The sequence below is a fragment of the Triticum urartu genome, chromosome 6A (genome assembly GCF_056163025.1).
Source record: "Triticum urartu cultivar PI428250 chromosome 6A, HENAU_Tu73, whole genome shotgun sequence".
Lineage (NCBI taxonomy): Eukaryota > Viridiplantae > Streptophyta > Magnoliopsida > Poales > Poaceae > Triticum > Triticum urartu.
The window spans coordinates 462,144,897-462,165,820 of NC_141878.1; the positions used below are offsets into that span (position 1 = coordinate 462,144,897).

A 20,924-nucleotide genomic window follows, 5' to 3' on the forward strand; every position below is an offset into this window, starting at 1 on the left:
CCTTCGTTAGGAAGTGATATTCTGCTCCTTTTTTGTACAGCGGTGCGGTAGAGTCCACCGGGGCAGCCAGCAGGTCTGCGTCCCGGCCCCCTTCTTGCCTTACCAACCAACCTGCAAGATGATGGCGGAATTGTTAGGGTATGTCGAGGAGGTACAATGATGGCGTCGCAGACATATCGGGAACAAAAGGGGAAAGCGGAGGGGAAACCCTAGAAATATTCTCTTGGTAGCCACTCAATCATGGGTGACCACACATGATTGGGTTAATTACCAACAACATCGGCGCACAACACGAACCACCATGTGGTCCTGTTCCTCATGGGAAGCAGCAAATAACCCACAAGAATATGCGTAGTATATGGTGTTCTAGCTATAGGAATGAGCGATCTGTCAGTCCTTGCCTGCCTGCTACGAATTTTTAGAAATACTCGCGCATTATGATCTTGAGTAGAGCCGCCATGTTAGTCAAGATTCCCCCGAATGCGTGGGGTTCTCTTCTCGGTTGCCGCCGACGTTTCTTTTTCTAGGTAGTATAGTACAGTAGTGGATTCATGCATTATTCACTTCCAGGGACGCATGTATGGAATTATGGATTCAGGGACTTGGCTTACCGGGTATAGTAGGCGGTGTTGGTGTTCATACACAATGGCGAGAGAGAGAGAGAGAGATGGCTCTTTCAGTGATGTGGGTGACGAAAATGACGCCGGTGATTAGGACGAATTGCAACCACATGTAGAGTAGCTATATAGCTCGAAGAATATCTAGTGAAAACATCCCCGTGAGAAAGGCACGTAGGGCACTCGATATTGGTAGGAAACCTATCTAGCTGAAAGAGACAAGGTGGACTGTCGGTATCAGATCAAATTTCCCTTTGTAAAAGACGGTACCGTAGTGGGGTGCAGTAAACAAGTAGTAGTAGTGCATGTATTTAGACAAAGGATGATATCGTGTGTCGATTAATTTGGCTCCTACAGGCATGTTGCGTGTTGATTTCACAAGCAAGATTCTTTTCAGCCAGGTAAAATCACCAGCCATCTGATCGTGAACACCGTCAAGTTGGGATAGAACAGCAGCGGCACGAAAAGAGTTGCCCGGCCGGCACGGCGGCACCGGCCCGGCTATCCATCCCTCTCTCGGCCGCGATCTCCTCCCCCCAAGGACACGAGAAAAACGGCCACAAAAACCACCCACGCAGCCGCAGCCGAGGAGCAAAGCTACTGGATCATTCCTCCACCACCCCCCACGCCACACCCCCACTTGTTAAAAGGCTCCGCCGCTCCGCCCCCGCCCCTCTCCTCGCTCCCGCTATTTATCCGACGGCACCCTCCGCGCTTAAACCCCTCGCGCTCCGCCCACTCCACCACACCGCCCTCCTCCCTCCTCCTGCTCCTCGCCCGCGGCGGCGTACGTCCTGCTGCTGCGCGCGCGCTCTAGCCTCGGTCCCTCCTTCGGTTCCATGGCGGAGGCTCTGGGGGCGCTGTGCCGCGGCGGAGGCTGGTCCTACGCGGCCATCTGGCGCTCCGACCGTCGCGACCCACGGTGAGTCATCACAGACCAACACGCATCGCCTCATGCGCCTGCTTCTTCTCCTAGATCTGCATCGCCTGGGTGGGTCTCTTGCTAGGTGTCTAGCTCCTGCCGGTAGCTCAGGAAAATTCTGGCTCTGTGTTTCTTCAGAAATTGTCCGTGCAACTTTACACCGCGGCGTTCATTTTCTCGGGATTTCCCATGGAGTGCGAGATCCCAGCATCAAACTTGCGTGACACTGCCTCTTGTTCTAAAAATGAGAAGAAAAAAATAGAAGCGCACATTGGGATCTCAAGCCTGAATTTGCATTTCCGTCTGCTTAAATACGGCCCCTTTTCTCCCGGCCGCTCTGACAAAGATAAAGGTTAAAAGAAAAGCTTATCTGAACTCTATAGTGTGCGTTATTCTGTATGCTCATTTCTTGCACTGTCAACAGGGATAGTACACGTACGTAGCTCTCAGGAACTTCCTTTAGGCAGCAAAGCAGTGCGTATCCCACTAGCAGTCCTCTCCTCTTGTAGCTATCCGATCTCTGCCTGTAAGCTGTAAGCACGTACGCGATACTGTGGGATTTTTTGGTCAAATCTTCTGAGGATATCTTTCTTTTAGGCACTGCAAAAAGTTAACCATCATCAGCCATTTTAATTGTACGTGTTTCTTTGCTTATTAATGTGAGATCTCTTATCCACCCTTTCTCGAAAAATAAATAATGTGAGATCTCTTAAACCTGTGCAAAGTTTAGACCCTTTTCTCCCTGGAACTTGTACATCTCAGTCTCCCTGCTGATTCGGCATATAAAACTGTAGTTTCTTACCTATGATTTGCTTCTCACGTACAAGTTTGCTAACGATTGGAGAGTGCCACTGCGAAGATGAAGCCCGAAAAGTTGTTGAGAATATGCTTAATCAAGTCCATGTTGTTGGAGAAGGGTATGTCACAGTGACCTCCTTTTATGCTTGACTCAGTTTTCTTTTGCAAGTCATTGGTATCTCTGTTTTAAATGGTTTTGTGCCATTCCTCAAAAAAAAAAGATTTGTGCCGACTTGTGGCTAAATACTGCAAGAATTTTTTCCTGTTAAGTTATCAAATAGTTATGAGCCCTGATTTTGCAGAATATTTGAGATTAACATATATGGTGTTAACTCTGTCAGTGTCAGCACTATTTTTTCTCGACATTTCCTTTTTTTCAATTTGTACCGTTCCATCAAGTTGCTTTTGCTCTCAACTACTTTGCTGATCATGACTCGTCTTCGATTTCAGCATCATAGGGTCAGCTCTAGTAAGTGGGAAGTGCCAATGGATTTCCGATGATGATTCCTTTAGTTTGGTTCAGACATGCAACGCAGAAAACCTAGGCTTATTTCAGGTATAAATTTCTTGCTCTCTTTTCAGATTTCTTTCTTTAAATGATGTTCTTATAAATTTATTTACTAAACTATCACATGCATGAATCTTCAAAAAAGTGTTTAGACAACCAAAAGACTAGTTGGCCTCATAACACCTTGTCTATAAGTGCACTTGGATTATTTATTAGAAAAAACGCATGGACATATAATTCACGTTTTTCCTGTCCATACTTCCTTTTAGTTTATTGCAGAAAGTAAGAAGTTTCCTTATTTTAACAGAGGAAGGTACCTTCTTGTAGGGCTATACTTGGTGGCAACATCAGTTCATGAGTGGAATAAAGGTTATTCGCCTTTTCTTTCTTTCCAAAAAGCTTCTTATAAACATCCATTCTTAAGGCAGTTGGGGCAGAACTGTCTTAATGATTAGCAGAACTTGTGATCAGTCATTGAAAAGTGCACATCTTCTACAGACTATTGCAGTAGTACCTATCCCGGCGCTTGGTGTGGCGCAGTTTGGCTCGGTGCAAAAGGTTAGTGCATATGAATTTCTCAAATGCAACTCTTACAATTATTCGTTATAGAAACACAATCTTTTTCATGATATTAATCTTTGTGTTGCTTCCTGATATCATTGGTTCAGTCTAAAAGAATTGTTTGCAAGAGTTCGTTTGAAGCTGCTATCTTTGACTGATGCCAATTCTTATAAAAGAAATATTTCCTGTTTAGACTGCTATATATTTATTGCTATGTCAGTTAGAGAAGAACAAGAGCTTGCCTTATGCTGTTAGCTATATGTTCTCTGAACTTCCTCCTTAGCATAAATGCATTATATCATTAGGCATCAGGACATAACAATTGTATACTTTCTGATGAAAATTTAATCTTTCACATTCACCAGGTATCTGAGAACTTAGAGTTTCTGGAACATGTTAAAGGCACACTTTGTCGAAGGGAAAGCATCTTATGGGATCCTTCAACCAAACATATTCATGGAGATGCTCTCCCTCATAATACCCAATTTCAACTCAATTCTCTGAGCACAAAGCGTCGTATGCGTATCAAAGATGACCCAGAAAACATGAAACTTCTTGAGAACATAGTAGGCATAGAATCTCTAGGGAGTTTAGTAAGTACTTCGAGCAGTTACTCTCCGAGCTCTTCAAATGGTTTCACTTCCTACGGAACTTGCAACGGTCGAAATCCTCCTCATATAGTGGCCATGCCAGTGAACTCCAAGTCAATAAATGCAGTCAGGTTATTTCATAATGGCGGCAATTTGATGCAGCACAATAGTGGTTCAGAAAATCCATTATTACAGCTTCGATCTGCTAAACAGCCTGATTCTAGTTTAGCAAGTGCAACCACATCCTATTCCAGTTTAAACAATCTTCCTAGAATAGAGTATGAGCAGTCATGCACACCCAACAATCTAGGATACCACCTTCAAAGTGAAGATTCATCTAGTTACCGTAACTCATTCTCAGCTTGTTTTTCTGTGGGTGATGAGCTCAAACCCATGTTATTTGACAACAACAATTCTCCTGTTCAAAGTAACCCAATGCATGAGGTCGATACTACCGGATTTACTTCACAGGCTAATTGTGCAGTCTATGAGTTGCCAAATGAAATATTGGTAGAACCGATTGTGGGGACGGTAAGCACTCGCGGAAAAGGAAGCAATGGAAATACCAGTTTGCTAGAAAGCACGGTATTCGATCCCCTCATACATGATTGGTGGGATAACAGTGTCCTACTAGCAGAAAACATTCCAGATTTCGGTGCCACTACCACATCCTCTGCGACAGAACAGGCAAATAGTGATCCACTGTCAGTTGAAGGGAGGGGCTTGTTTTCAGAATCTGTCCTTGAAGAACTGTTTGGTGCTAGTGGTAATGTGAATACAGATACAGCATGTGGCTCTGTTGTCTCTAGCACTGGTCCATTAGCTGGTTGTTTCTCAGGTTGTGAATTACCAGGGTACACCATCCACCAAGACTCTTCTTACTCGGCGTGCAAGGAACAAGTACCACCATTGAACTTCCCTTCCAACAGCTATACATCTGAAAATGTACCAAGTGGAGAATCAAAGGCAATACCAGTGTCCCTGGCCAATTTATCTATGGATGACAGTTGCAGCCTGCACACTGCAAATTCCAAGGTCGGCCAGGTAACAAATCCCGAGGGAGTAAAGGTTATAAAGAAAAGAGCTAGACCAGGTGAGAGCACGCGGCCAAGACCGAAGGACCGGCAGCAGATACAAGATCGCGTCAAGGAATTGCGTGAGATAGTCCCAAACAGTGCAAAGGTATACTTATTGATCACACTATGTTTCTTTCTGCTTAAACTTATAGCTGGAAAATTACTGAGCTGTATATTGTGCACAACAGTGTAGCATTGATGCTTTGTTGGACCGGACAATCAAGCATATGATCTTTCTGCAAGGTGTAACTAAGTATGCAGAGAAAATTAAGCAAGCCGATGAACCCAAGGTATGTCATGCTGATGAAAGCATATAAACCATGTAGAACTTCAACATTTCTTCTTAGATTTTCCCTGTACTGACCTTGTATTCATGTGATTATGAAGATGATAAGCAAAGATAGTGGTGCCGTCTTGAAGGATAACTCAAGTGGTGTTGTCTTGAAAGATAACTCTAGTGCTGCAAGTAATGGTGGCGCCACGTGGGCCTATGAAGTTGCAGGACAGACCATGGTGTGCCCAATAATTGTCGAGGATCTTTCACCGCCCGGTCAGATGCTTGTGGAGGTATGGTTCAGAAGCGATCTGCTATTTTCCCTTGGCCCCAGTGCAGAAATTTGAGACATTCTCTTTGCTTTTTAACAGATGCTATGTGAGGAACGTGGCTTTTTCCTAGAGATAGCAGACACCATACGCGGGTTTGGACTGACAATCTTGAAGGGGCTGATGGAGCTCCGTGAAGGCAAGATAATGGCACGATTCCTCGTCGAGGTAGAGAAGAAATATTTGTTCGGCATTCTTAATTTTTGGGGGCTTCGTTATTTTATCATTTTAACATTATGGTGGCTTTGCAGGCAAACAAGAACGTGACTAGGATGGACATATTTTTGTCACTTGTTCAGCTGCTACAACAAAATAGCCACAGCAGATCTTCTGACCAGCTAGCTAAGGTCATTAGCAGTGGGGTTCGATCTTTCGCGGAGCATCAGCAATCTCCAATGTTGATTCCAGTTGGACTTGCTGAGAGATGACAGTGAACACAAATATTTGGAGAAGATCATACTGGGGAGTACCAACTGCAGACATTCAGAGTGTTGACCGGCGCTTGATGTTGATTGCCAGGCGTTAATAGGACTACTAGTGTAAGATGTAGCGGATGTGCATTGTGTCATGAAGAAAAGTTTCAGTTACTAGTGCTTATACAAGTCCTTTCTCTTTTTGAATTGTTTGTACAAGTTCTTATGTAACCAGTTTAGGAACGTCACTGTTTCTTGTTTGTAATTGAAACGTTTGTGTGAATGTACGTTATCTGTTGTGTGTTTAGTGATGCCCGAATTTTCGACCGAAGAAAATGATATGTCAAGAATTGAGTTATCGTCTGCTTGTTTTCTACGTCAGGTATCACAAAGTGTACCACTCACTCTGTTTCAAATTATTTGATGTTTTAGTATGGAACTGAACGGGTACATCCTTCAAATAATTTGGAACTGAATGAGTGCATCTTTCAAATAAAATACTAGTTTTAAGCCATTTTAGGTTTTTCTTTCAAGCTTTTAGGCTGGGCTTAGCCGAGAAACCAAGTGTGGCTCGGATGCCAGGCTTTTGTGTCTAAGCCGTTGAGCCGGGCGGTCCATGCTTAGGTAGGACATAGCGTGTTTTAAAAAGACATCGAGCACCCATTTGATTTAGTGGAAATCATAATCTTTTTTATCTAAAATCGTAATCTTTTCGGTAGCCTAAGACCAGTAAACAACAGTAGGTAAGACGAGGTAAACCCTATTTGACGTGTGTCAAATAGCGAGCAAATCACATAGGGATACACCGATGGGCTGGGGACAATTAATGTTTCGCTAATTTTTTATGGTCAAATTATTTTTTTGACTTTTGGTTTTCTTTGTTTTTCACTTCAACATATTTCCTTTGTGGCTTTCCCGGGGTTTTTTCCTTTCCATTTTCTATTTTTTATTTGGGTACTCTTAGTTTTTCTTTGGGTTTTCTTTTATTCTATGGAGTTTTCCTTTATTTGTTTCTTTTTTCTTTTGTTTTATTTTAGCATTTTTAAAATATATTATCTGTTGAATACGTGAATATTATTGTAACTACGTGACGTTGATTTCAAAATACATGATGAATACTTTTTTAAATACATGATGCATATTTTTAATAAATACTCGCTCCTTCTCAAAATAAGTGTCTCAACTTTGTACTAACTTTAGTACAAAATTGTACTAAGTTCAGGACACTTATTTTGGGACGGAGGGAGTGTATTAATATATTTTTGCAATGAATATAATGAATATTTTTAAAATAAATTATGAGCTTTTTAATACACACTGAACAATTTTAATACATTTTTATTTATTTATTTTGTTAAAGCCCACCTAAAATGTTGGAGGAACAGGAAAACCAACAAAAATCGCCGAAAAGGGAGAGGAGCGCTCAGCATGGAGTAGATCCAATTTCGCACATGGTCTCTGGGTAGCGATAATGGGCGGCCCACATGGATGTTCTTATGTCTTTTCTCACCGGTTGTAGTAAGCTTCTACCTTGTCATAGAAAAAAAAGGTAAGCTTCTACCAGTTTTTTATATTTTTATCTATGTTTTTACTAGCCGTTTTTACCGGTTTTCTCTGGTTTTGATTTCTATTTTTTATTTTTTAAATTTCTCCATTACTAAACTGGTTATTATTTTCTAAAATTTGAGAACATTTTATGAAATACAGGACATTTCTAAACACATTTTATGGAAAGTTGAGAACATTATTTGAATCTGTGAACACCTTAAAAAAATCATGATCATATATTAAATTTGTAGGAACATTGTGTAAATTATTTAATACTCCCTCCGTCCCATAATATAAGAGCGTTTTCTACATTAATGTAGTGTGAAAAACGCTCTTATATTATGGGATAGAGGGAGTATTTTCTATGCGAACATTTTGTAAATCTGCAAACATTTGAAATTCATAAATAATTTTGAAATGCCGACCATTTTATAAATCCATGAACATTTTCTCAAAAATTGTGAACATTTCTTGCAATTTCTGAACTTTTGAAAAAAAAATTGAACATTTCTTAAATTTGATAACTTTTTCCAAATTTACAAACATTATCCAAAAATTCAAGATTTTTTGAATTCCTGAACATTTTATAAATTTCATAAACTAATTTTAATAGGTAACCGCCGAACAGAAAAACCTGGTCAAAATTGCTCGAATCTTGTTGTTGCTTTTTTTAAGTGTAACCAGGGATTTATTCAAAACTCGTAATGTTTGGGATACAAATAATCTCCGGGACTCTCTCTACCCACACATGACAACCGGCATCAAGAGTTGATGCCGCCTTAGCTAAACTATGAGTTTCACTATTAGACTCTAGGTTCATAACGAAAAATAACATCCTCAAACTCCCTCCTCGTATTATCTATCTCCTTCAGTACCAAAGCATATGTTGTTGCAGCTCCTGTTCCAATATTTGTGATGACTTCAAGACGATCAGAGCCAATCACTAGGCGTCGAACATGCAATTCGTTAGCAAGAGCTAGTGCCTCGTTACAAGCGTGAGCCTCCAAGCTCGCAGGATATACCAATCCGTCGAAGACGACGGTCGACGCGCCTAAGCAAAATTTGCTTGCACTGTACGTATTCCAAGTAGCGCTAGCTAAGACATACGGCCCGACCCAGAGGGCGGGGGGTTGTTAGCACGATTCCTAGTGTCTTTTTTTTAGAACGTAGACGCTGAAAGCGTCCGACCTTAAATTAATAAAACCCACATCAGAACAGGCAGAGTATCAAATCACGGACATACAAGTTCGAGACAAAAGCCAGGGCTTACGCGAGAAGCAAGAAGCTAAAGGTTCAGAGCCTGACTGCGAGGTTGGTTACAGGGCCGAAGCCCGGGGCCTTGAGTACGCAGACTCGCCAAAACAAAATGAGGAGCCCACCCTTAGGCTGGCACCACCGGCTCCCTAGCCGCGACGTAAACCTGATGAATCCGGTCTTGTGCGTGTTTCATGAGATCAGCGTCCTTCTGCTTCACCAACGGACTCCATTGCTGCAAGAGGAAAGAGCATTTGTATATAATATTAGCCGGGTGCGTCGGGAACTATCCTTCGATGGTAAACTTGTTGCGAGTCAGCCAAAGGGACCAAAGCATCGCGCCAATGCTAGTCCACAGCACCCTCTTGCCCTGGCCCTGGACCGAGTCCAGGAGCGCCACTAGCTCATGCGAGGAGCACGGATCCCACGAGACCCCGGCTGCCTCACGCATTGCACTTCAAGAAAAACGCGCCAGCGGACAAAGAAAAAAGGCATGGTTCGCGTTCTCTGGCGTCCCGCACAACGCACACGGCCCCGAAGCCGGGCCGTTCCTCTTTGCAATGTTAACCGATGTGGGAAGTCGATCGCGTAACAACTGCCAGAGGAACACTTTGATTTTTAGAGGGACGCGGGCTTGCCAAAGTCCTTTAGCCACCGTTTGTTCCGGCCCTTGGCACAGTTTGTAGTACAAAGACTTGACGGAGAACTTCCCGGACGCATTGAGGTGCCAGGAGACCCTGTCTGGTTCCTCAGAAAGCGCCATGGGGGCTACGAGTTGCAGCAAAGCCTCCCACTTTGCTGGTTCCTGCTCGTTCAGGTTGCGGCGGAAGGCAATGGCCAGGGGGTGTGCCAAAGCCTCTGCCACTCGCTGATCCGGCGCCACAGCAAGAGCATACAACTCTGGGAACCCTTCCCAGAGAGGGCCCGTGCCCACCCAGAAATCTAGCCAGAATCAGGTGGAGCGACCGTTACCAACATGGAACTTGGCTCCTTTATCAAAAGCGGGTCTAACGGCCTGTAGATCTTGCCAGAAGGGGGGGCCCCTAGCGTCCCCTTCAAAGAAATTCCCATTGAGGAAGTACTTGGCCCGAAGAATGTCAGCCCAAAGTCCCGTCGCTCCTTGCGAGAGTTTCCAGATCCATTTACACATGAGCGCTATGTTCTGTAGTCTGGTGTTGGTGATCGCTAGTCCTCCCAAGGATTTGGGCCTACAAACCGTAGCCCATTTTACCATGTGGTATTTGCGCTTAAGGCCCGACCCGGGCCTGACGAATCCACAGTCCGCTAGTCGCACGAATAGAGCTGAGTCGCTCTGCCCATTTAGCGAAGTAATTCGTTTTTGGGAACCTTCTACAAGGTTCTGGTCCAATTGTTTTTCATTATTATATATTTTTCATGTTGTTTTATTTTCTAATTCATAAAATGATCACATTTGTTAGGAAGTGTTCAAACTTTCAAAAAAATGTTCATGGATTTAAACAGTGTTCAAAAAAGTCAAGAATCTTAAAAAAAACATGTTTAAAAAGATCTTAGAATGTTTATAAAATGTTCAGACAATTTCAGAAAATGTTCGTGTTTTCTCCAAAAATGTTCACGGAATTCTCAGATTTTTTTTCAGAATTCAGGAAATGTCGGCATTAAAATGTATCAATTGAAAATAAATCATTTATATCACGGAATTAGTTTTTCCTGTATTAGCAGCCGGTTCTAGAAGAAAATGCTTTGAAAGCCAAAGAAATAAACAAAAGAAAATCACTACACAGGAGTGCTCCATGCCTGCCCTCGTTGTCCAGCCCATCTCCCATCCCACAAAGCCATACCATTCGGCCACTCATACAAAGCCATGCCATTCGGCCAGGTTACGTTCCCTGGTTTCTGGGTTTATTTCATTTCTTTGGTTCTAGTGTTTTTCCATATATTTTTCTAGCAAAAAATTCAAAAAATGTTTGTAATTTTTAATTTTATTCATTTAAAAAAACTTGACAAATCTAAAATTGTTTACATTCTTAAATAACCTTCAAAATTTTCACAATTGTTCAAAAAATGTTTACATTTCTCAAAAAACTTTCACTTCCTAAAATATAATTTTCGTTTGTTCAAACCAAAGAAAACTGCCTAAAAACAAAACAAAATTGCTAGAAAGCGGAAGAGAAAAAAAATCGATTGCTACCTTTTTTACAAATAGCATGCTGAATCACTTATCGGCATTAATTGGCCAGCCCAGTTGGTATCGACCTGTGCGATTACTCAACTGGTTGAGGCAGAGTGTCAAAGAAAGAGGAGCTCCTTTGAGTATGTATTTTGTATTGTACGTGTATTGAAGTTGTGATCCATTTTCTAGTCTTATATAATTAAGGTAGAAGTCTTTTCTTATATATTATATATGCGTGCATCAGCACCTCAATTAATACATCCTATTGCAAATCATCTATCTATATAATATCTTTTTTTTCAATCTAACCTTAGGGTAGCCGTCGCCGCCGCCGCACCCCACGCACCACCGTCGCTGTGCCTCGCTTCCGTCCTCCCAAACACGCGCCTCGTTCCGCTACTAGCTACCTCGCTAGTTAGCTAGCTTCGCTAGCCATCAGGACCGTGTTGACCACCTGACTAACTAGCTAGCTTTGCTAGCCAGTTGCCAGCCGCGCCCGTACTTCGATAGCCCACCGTTCCCGTGCTGTTCTATTTTTCATCCTGGCCCACTACAGCCGTTGCATCGTGTCGCAGCATCCCGTAACGCTGTGTCCCGTCTCGCCGCCGCCGCTGCGTCTTCGCGTCGCTGCCGCGCCGCGCCTTCCCGCACGCACCGCTGTCGCCGCCGTGCAGCGCCTCCTAGCATGTGTCGCTGTCGCCGTCGCTCCCCACCGCCCCTGCCGCCGCGCGCTCCCACGTGTCGCCGCCGCCTCCTTTCTCTTCCCGCCGCTTCTGACGTTTTTTATGGACTCTCCGGGCTACTTCACCCTCTGCGGTGAAACCGCTCCACCGGTCGCACCGATCCAGACACGTCCTCCTGCACTCCCCGGATGTTACCCATTGTCGCCATCAGTGCCTCCCCCGCAACACCCGCAAGGGAGAGAGGCCGACGCAATCAGCGTGGCGGCGGTCGCTGTCGCCTGCCGCAGCAGCAGGCCCAGAACGCCAGCGGGGCACCGCACTATCAGCAAGCTCTCCTCGCTGGCCACCAGGCGTTCACGGCGCGCCCTTCCAGCCGACCGGGGCCGGCTATGGCGCCCTCCTTGCGCCGCCTCTCGGTGATTATGGCTCGCCCGTCCCGGCGCCGCCTTACGGGGGCCTTTCACCGCCGTTGGTACCTGTGCCACGGGACCTCACCCTCCTCGCCGTCCAGCACTCCGTGCTGTCGCCGAGTAGCTCTGTCGGGGGAGGCGAATGGTACATGGACTCAGGTGCTACTACGCACATGGCAGCTCATCCCGATAACCTAACCTTCTTCACTTCCGTTCACACACCCACTCGTATCACCGTCGGCAACGACTCCTCCTTACCTATTACTCATATCGGTAGCACTAGCTTTCCCTCCACTTCCACACCCATCACTATGTCTGATATTCTTGTTTCACCTGATTTAGTCACGAACCTAGTTTCCGTTCGTAGCCTTACTCGTGAGAACCCACTTACTGTTGAATTTGACGGTGTTGGCTTTTCTGTGAAAGACGCTCGTACCCGGATGGTCCTTCACCGATGTGACAGTCCTGATGAGCTCTACCCCGTGAACGTCGGCGCCTCCACATCCACACCCGTCGCCCTTGCCGCCGGCGTTAACCTTTGGCATGCTATCTTGGGTCACCCCAACCACACTGTCTTACGTCAAATTCTTAGGAGTTTCTCTTTCTCATGTGATAAGCTCGACGAGCACTTTTGTGAGGCTTGTCGCTTAGGCAAGCACGTTCGTCTTCCCTTTAGTGCGTCTTCTTTAGTTTTCACTTTTCCATTTCAATTACTTCATAGTGATGTTTGGACATCTCTTGTTGCGAGTAACACGGGCTATCTATACTACTTGGTGATTTTATGATTATTCTCATTATGTATGGAATTTTCCCCTTCGTCGTAAATCCGATGCTTTAGCCACACTCACTGCCTTTTATTCCTATGTCACCACCCAGTTCTGTTGCCCCATACTCGCACTCCAAACTGATAACGGAAAAGAGTTTGACAACGTCGCTTTTCGCACACTTCTCGCCTCTCACAGCAGCACCTTCCGTCTGACTTGCCCCTACACTTCCCAGCAGAACGGCCGCGTCGAGCGCATTCTCCGCACTCTTAATGATTGCGTTCGCACGTTACTCTTTCACTCTAACGTGCCCGCTCGGTTTTGGCCCGATACCCTCGCTACCGCCACTCTCTTAGTTAACATTCGTCCGTGTCGCCCTCGGTGGAACAACGCCTCTCACCACCTTCTCTTCGGCACACCATCGTCTTATGATGGTCTCCGCATCTTCGGGTGCCTTTGTTATCCTAGCACCGCATCCACCACATCACACAAGCTCGCACCATGATCTGTCCCATGCGTCTTCCTTGGCTACCCTCCCAACACCAAAGGTTACCGGTGCTATGATCCTATCACTCATCGTGTGTACACCTCGAGGCATGTGTACTTTGTCGAGACGGTGTTCCCTTTTTTCAGGTTCCTCCAGCTTCGGCCCCTTCGGCACCGGCCCCCGCGCCCCCTTCGTGGAGCGATGCGCGACGGCAGCCCCCGGCGGCCCCCCGGCACGGTGCCCTCTGCCGCCACCACCTGGCTTCGTGACTCCCTCCCCCGAGGTCGAGTCCAAGCACCCCCCGGGTCCCCGTCTCCCTCATACGAGGTTGAGCCCGGCACCCTGCCCGCCCACCCTGTGACGGGCTCGACGTCACCCTCGCCCGTCGCCTCTTCCGCCGCCGGCTCGGCCGCCGCCGCACCGGGTGCCCCCGCCGCCGCGACACCCGCCGGCCCTGTTACCCCGCCACTTGGCGTGACTACCCGTACCCGAGCAGGAATGCTTCGGCCCAGCACGCGCTACTCCGCCGACGAGTATGTGTGCGTCGCCTCGACGTCGACGCCATCACCCGTCCCCATCTCCGCTCGCGCTGCCCTTCGGGATCCACACTGGCTAGCTGTGATGCAGGAGGAGTTCGACGCCTTACAGCGCAACCACACGTGGCAACTTGTTCCGCGACCCCTTCGTGCCAACATCATCTCTGACAAGTGGGTGTTTCGCCATAAGACTCGCCCGGGCGGTTCTCTCGAGTGCGATAACGTCAGCGCGGTCTACCTCTCCGCCAACCCGGTGCACCATCGACGGGCGAAGCATATTGAGCTTGATATTCACTTCGTGCGCGAGCAGGTTGCCCTTGGACGTGTTCGGGTTCTCCACGTGCCGACGACGCAATAGTTTGCTGATGTGGTAACTAAGGGATTGCCTACTCACGTCTTCGAGAAGTTTCGGTCAAGTCTCTGTGTCTCCGGCGACGCTTCGACCGCAGGGGGTCTTGAGTATGTATTTTGTACTGCACGTGTATTGGAGTTGTGGCCCACCTCCTAGTCTTGTATAGTTGAGGTAGAGGCCTTCCCTTATATTATATATGCGTGCACCAGCACCCAAATCAATACATCGTATTGCAAATCATCTGTCTATATCCCTTGCTCAAATCTTCTTACGCCTGTCTCCTTTTGTCTGACGGCAACTCGGAACAACATCTAACCAAGGGTTACCCCCTATGGGGCACCCATAAGGGTCGCTTTTGTGGCCTATGAGCGCGTCAAGTGATGCGCTCAGCCGTCGTCACGTGTCGCGTGCTTGATGCTCCTCTAGATTTTTGTTTTCATATTTTTCTGTACAAGTTTTTGGGATTTAGATGGGTTTCCCCGGGTTTTTTGGGGGGCTTTTTGTTTTTTCTTCCTAGTTTTCTCAAAGTTTTGGTGAATTCATTTTTTTCCTAAGCAGAATTGTGCTTCTAAATAAAAGAAAAAAATTGTGCTTTCACGGCAAGCACGAATTTGCTTCTGGTGAAACCACACATTGCTTTCACGAGAAGCAGAACTGTCCTTCTTGAAAATGAAACAAAATTTGGGCTTCCACCAAAAGCACATATTTACTTCTCGTGGTACACATATTTGCATCTACGAGAAGCATATATTTGCTTCTACGAGAACAACTATGCTTCTCGAAAAGGAAAACACGGATTTGTTGATCGTGAAAACACATATTTACTTCGCGTTGTGCTTATTAGAACAAGAAAAAAATGTGCTTCCACAAGAAACACATATTTTCTTTTCATGGAAGCATAGATTTGCTTCCGCGTTTGTGTTCCTTGAAAAGGAAAAGAGTGAAAAAACTTAACTGTGCTTTTCCGATTTTTTTTCTTCCTCTTTTTTCTATTCGTTTTCTTCTGTGGCCGTTTTTGGGTTTTTCACAGTATTTTTTTTGTTTCTAGCTTTTTTGGGTTTTTTTCATGAAAAAAGCACATGTAAACTTATTAACATTGGATCTAGCTTCGTCGATCTCGACGCAGGAAACCCAACGGTAAAAATGAATATGGACGGACGGTACAAGAGTTAAAACATTTTGAATAAACAATTCTGCAAAAAAGGGGAGAACTTCCTGGTTGCTATAAGTGGCGCACATGCAGTGCATCACTTGTCAGCATCTGAGATGGTGGAAAATGACCTTTGCAAGGGTATTTCTTAACTATTGATTTCGGTGACTCCCTATTCCCTTGCTCGCTAGAAAGTGGAGATAATGTGCACGCCCAGGTCCCCCCATGCGCCATTTGTTGCTGGCCCGTGTGCGGGGTGGGCGCTCCTATTTTTTGTTTTTCTACTTCATTTCCTTCCTTTTGTTATTTATTTTTCTTCTTTGTTTATTTTATTTTTTTACATTGAGAACTGTTCATGAATCTTAAATTTGAAAGAATGATCGGGATTTAAAAAATGATATTAATGCCTAAAATTGTTCATGAATTTGAAAAACGGTTCCAACTTACAAAGAATATTTACTAATTCAAAAAATGTTCAGTATTTCATAAAATGTTCATGAATTCGAAAATGTTCTTAAATTTCAAAAATTCTTTTCTAAACTCTGAAAATTGCTACAAACTTAAAAAAACGTGCATTCAAAATTTCTCACCAATTCAAAAACAATTCACAAATTCGAAAAATGCTCAACAACTTGAACAAACATTCCTTAATTTCATTAAATGTTTGCAAATTTAAAAAATATGAATTCAGAAAATGTTCATGAGTTCAAAAAATGATTGAATTTTAAAAATTGGTCACCAATATGAGAAATGTCCCAGGACTTCAAGAGGCTCATGAATTTGGAAATAAAGAAAGAAAAAAGGAAATGGAAAAATAAAGGAAAAAACAAAAATGAAGAATGCAGAAAGATGAAAGAAAAGCCTGTCGTGCCAGCCCAGTGTACTTGGCGGGAGGAGGCGGGGGAGGGGGTACACGACACGACGCTATGCTTCGACCTACGTAGTAAATTGCATTTGCCTCCCTGACATCCTCCCAAACAATTCGGTGTCATCTGCCTACCGATCATGTCGCTTTCGTAAGCGTTGACGCAGCATAGCACGCAACTTGCCCCTCCACTGTTCACCTCTTCGGTGGACTGACAGGCAATAAGGCTGTCGGGCATGCGGAGAGGGGGAGGGGGCTCCATGGCGAAGTTATACATGCAAACGGTGCCTCCGACAGTGTTGACACTAAAAAATGGCACATTCGCAAAGTGTAGCTTGAATTCATGGCAAGACAAGATCAATTTTAAGATTGTAAGTCACCATTGGATTGTCCTCTCCGAGAAGATCAAAATAGATATGTGGATGGTCCAAAATGGTACACATACACAAAAGTTACGACAATTTCAGGGATGTGTGTGTTAACAGATTATGGCAAGGACGAATATGAAATTAAGATGGCTTGAAATGAGAAAGTGTTTAACATGAAAAAAAATCTACGTATCTTCGGAACGAATAACTTTGATGTTTGGGCCATATCCATCTGAGTTCATCTCGAGGGCCAAAATAGTGCTCGGGGTGCTGAAAGTTGTAGCTCGTGGTACTGCTCGGCCGATTACACGTTTAATATCACTCAGATGGTAAAGTGTTCTATATTAAAAAAAAAATCTTCGTCTCGTCGAGGCGACCGAATTTGATATTTGAATCATCTCAATTCAAGGTTGTATGGAAGATTTACGGCCAACACAGTGCGGCTCAACCACGGGGAAAAAGTGGCGCCTGGAACCAGATACCCATAATACCCATGTATGGAGCATGGAGCTAGTCGTCACCTTTTTGCGTGTAGGATATCGCCCTCAAGATAGCCTCTGATGAAAAACATTGAACATGAGGTTTTTTCATCTTGTTGAGGCGGTCAACTTTTCTATTTGGGTCATCTCGATCCAAGGTCGTATGTGGCATGTGGGTCCCAAAAACTAAACAGTTGTCTAAGGCTCACGTGCAACCTAACTTCGGTTAATTTTGAAAAAAATTGGATCGGATTTAGAGTCCTTGTCTGGAACTCCAACCGCCTCATATATAGATAAGAGGTGAAGTCCTATTGAACAACACACAATAGATCAATCAATCTATCACTTTTATCTTTTACCCTTTCCCCATTACCCTGATTTTCTTCTTTCTCGTTTTTCGTTCTTCTACTTGTTGCGGGGCGACGCACCTCGAGGTCCTAGGGGCGACTAGGTCGACCTAGCGCAGCCATAGCCATCGCGTTCCCTCACAAGGTATCTCCCGGACGTGTGGGGTTTTAGGTCTCAAAAGACTTGACCAGTGTGTCTTGTATATCACGCTTCCGACGAGTCTACTCAGGCGACATGTCCTGTGTACCATGGTCGATGACGGAGGTACACGGGGGCGTGTTAGTGTGTGAACACACTTTTTCACGACTCCGCTGGGACGAAGTTTCTAACGGTCAATCGGGATCATTGCAGCTACAAAGGGTTCGTCATCAAGAAGCTGCAGTCTACAAAGTAATATGATATGAATACCCAATTCATATGTGTAGATGAAAATAATTCATATATTGTTGCTAGATCGTTTAATGGGCATAATGTATCAGTTAGCTCTAATTTTATCAGTCATGTATCAGAATGGTCAATGTTTTCGACGTGCTTAGTTGAGCTGATCGGAGTACTAGTGACTAGGCTTAAAATCAGAAGTTACCAGCAGATCTGTATTAAACTCGTAGTCCTTGTATAGAGGAGATGCTAAGAGCCTGTAATAGGTGATGTACAACTGATATACACGAATTCTGTAGACTCTGATGCTGATATATTCTTCGATGAAATGCAAGTATCTGTCAGATGCTACATGTAGAGAGCCAGACGGCATTTCCGACACATCTACTATAATTCACGGTAGGAATCCCAGTTCTGCATGTGTTGATGGACAGTGCGGCAAAGTCATAACTAACAGTTGTCATGGGTGTAGCTATGCACAAGCCAGCAGGGATGCGATCGGTATACCTGTTTATGAGCCTCCCTGTTTATCAAGCAAGTGCCAGCACTGTCGTTCCTATGATCAGAAACGTGCAACACGAGACTGCAGGGTGAGATGGCGAATTCTGTATTGTTAAACAGCTGATGCACACTAGTAGCACTAGGTAACTCTGTCACCAATCGCAACTAAATTGGCAGCAACTTTGCTTCCATGTGGGATCAAAAAGAGGGCGACATCCGGCGAAAAAGAGGAGAGCGACGCCCTGACGCCGAGCACCTGTCAACAGTGACACCCACTGCCGAGCACCCGGCTATTGTCGCCCGCCGATCTAGACACGGGCCGCCGCTGTTCCGGCCCCGACTAGGCAACGGCCTTTATTCCATTCCATTCATCCTTGCGCAACATCTGAATCATTCCCCATGCCGCCGCGGACGCAAAATTCCAGCTTCCTACCGCCGGCTCCGCGTGTCGGACGGAATTCGGGCACAAGCAACATGGCTATCGCGAGAACAAAGCTCTGCATTTGCGCCGACGGGTCAACGAGTAGCGCACAGTGATGGCGAAACAAGCTAGGTGCCGCCGCCGCCGACGGATGCCACTGCCACTCGGCGGTCACTGGCTGTATACTTGTCAACCTTCTCCCCAGCCACCGACGCCGCCCGACCGAAGCGAATGGAATGGCTTTTCGCGGTGGGCCGGGGGCTTCTTCGTGGAGATCGCGGTGGCAGAGGGCGGATGGGGAGAGGACGCTGCCACCTCTGAGATCTCAACATGTTTTTTTAATAAACGTAACCGCGTGCATACACTCAACACTATAAACGCACATACGCACACCCTATCCCTATAAGCATATCCGAAAGACTGAGCCGTTATATCATCTTGAAATTACGAAGTCACCATAGGCATCTCATCGTCGATGGAAACGTATTCTCTCACTGAATGCGCATCGCCGAAAATCCTAAAATAATTTCAGAAATATATGCATCAGGATTTGAAGCCTGATGGGCTGAGGATACCACAGTCCCTCTAACTATCCACCCACAGGTTGGTTCGCGAGATCTCAATATAATGGTGTGTGTAGATGCACAAACCATATAAAAGCGTGCGTCTGGCTTGTCCCAACATGGCACCAGGGACATGGAAGTTGGGCCTACCATGCGGAGCACTTATGCTGGTCAAAGGTCAAGAAGGCTATTTCGAAATGTGAACTCAAGTTGGGCGTCTAGCGGTTCAAGTAATGTTGTTTCTGTTTGGAAGGATGGCCATGTTTGCTTGCGGCTGAGGTTACGAGTCCTATCAGTGATCCTCTTGCGATCTTCATATATTAGTGGTCATCTGGTTCATCCTGATGAGCTTTCATGATTGTGCTGTTACTGGGGATGAAAACAGAGCAAAAACAGAAGGAGCTGGGCGTTATCACATTTTTTTTATTTTGCGGAGGCGGAAACAAATAAAAAACAGAAACAAAAAGAGAAATAAATATTATCAGAAATAAAAATGAAGCAAATATGGTACGGACACAAAAGACGAAAGCGGAGTTTTCAGCCGGAACTAGACACTTAGAACATAGACAAAAAGTCAAGGAAACCAAAAAAGTTGTTCAATTGATAAGATGGTTACAAAAGGGTGTCGTTGTACGTGAAGTGATGCAGGTGCAACCGTGTAGGATGTCGTCGGTGGTGGACAGGGGTGCTGCCACAAAGAGATGCGTAGAGGGTAGATGCGCCAGACGGCTGATTCAGAGGGGCGTAGAGGATGAAGGCGTCAGGCGGTGGCTTCAGATGAACATAGATGGTGATGGCGGCTTCAGGTGACTATGCCGAGACTGCGACATGTTTTTTTTTTGTTACAATAAAAGGCAGGTGCTTTGCCATATTTCATATAGATAGAGGAAAATATAAAGTGTAGAGAAGATATTTACAAGACCAATAAAGCTCTAGAAATTACATGCCATTTGCCATAGTTAAACCCAACTGAACAAGGTCCTCTCTGACGTGGTAAGCAACATCTAACACCTCTAAAGTGGCGTTTTGGAAAAACCTCTGATTCCTCTCTTTTCATGCATGCCACAACACATAATATAAATGAGCACCTTGCCAAAGTGCTTCCGCCTCGACTGAGTCCAAGACCTTGTTTTTGTTCCACCAATCCTCGAGCATGGAAGAAACTTGAGCCAAGCTTGGCATGATCGAGGACCAGTCAACAACGATACCCCAAACGCTCCAGACAAAAAGGCATCCTCGAGAAATATGCTTGTTTATTTCAAATACAGTGTTACACAAACTGCAAACCTCCTCGTGAGGCCATGTCACGTATGAGTTGGCCTACCGAAGATATGTGGGCAACTATGGTGGTGGTGTGCTCGATTAGGGATTCTGCTCACGTACTACCATGCTTGATGTATTAGTAGTACTCTAGAAGTTAGGCCATATGGATCATTCTTCTCACTATATGTAGGGCCTAATTGTCGGTTTGTTGGGCTAAAGAATACCATATGCTCATATTCAAAACAGAAAGCTCGATACTAACAAAAACGGAAAATTAAGTTTCCGCGTCTGTTCCACCGGAAAACGTTGTTCCG

At 45.1% G+C, this 20,924-nt stretch overlaps 1 protein-coding gene across 3 annotated transcripts; it reads left to right on the top strand.

Moving 5' to 3' along the window:
• The first annotated feature begins 1,232 nt into the window (after positions 1–1,232).
• On the top strand, positions 1,233–6,395 carry LOC125514082 (transcription factor bHLH157). 3 transcript variants are annotated; one of them, XM_048679330.2, is made up of 10 exons: positions 1,233–1,539; positions 2,367–2,456; positions 2,788–2,893; positions 3,173–3,214; positions 3,344–3,403; positions 3,772–5,178; positions 5,261–5,362; positions 5,460–5,639; positions 5,718–5,843; positions 5,927–6,395. In XM_048679330.2, exons 1-10 carry the CDS (start codon positions 1,457–1,459, stop codon positions 6,101–6,103), a joined length of 2,373 nt encoding a protein of 790 aa, XP_048535287.1. In that variant the 5' UTR covers positions 1,233–1,456; the 3' UTR covers positions 6,104–6,395. The 3 variants fall into 3 exon arrangements, with proteins under 3 accessions (XP_048535287.1, XP_048535288.1, XP_048535289.1); XM_048679331.2 differs by lacking the exon at positions 2,367–2,456; XM_048679332.2 differs by lacking the exon at positions 1,233–1,539 and having other exon boundaries at positions 2,422–2,456; positions 3,153–3,214.
• Positions 6,396–20,924: the final 14,529 nt, after the last annotated feature.

Coding starts and splice junctions, on each gene's coding strand:
- LOC125514082 (XM_048679330.2), top strand. CDS start 1,457: ATGGCGGAGGCTCTGGGGGCGCTGTGCCGCGGCGGAGGCTGGTCCTAC. Junction 5,363..5,459: donor AGCAAGCCGATGAACCCAAG/GTATGTCATGCT, acceptor GTGATTATGAAG/ATGATAAGCAAAGATAGTGG. Junction 5,640..5,717: donor CCGGTCAGATGCTTGTGGAG/GTATGGTTCAGA, acceptor GCTTTTTAACAG/ATGCTATGTGAGGAACGTGG.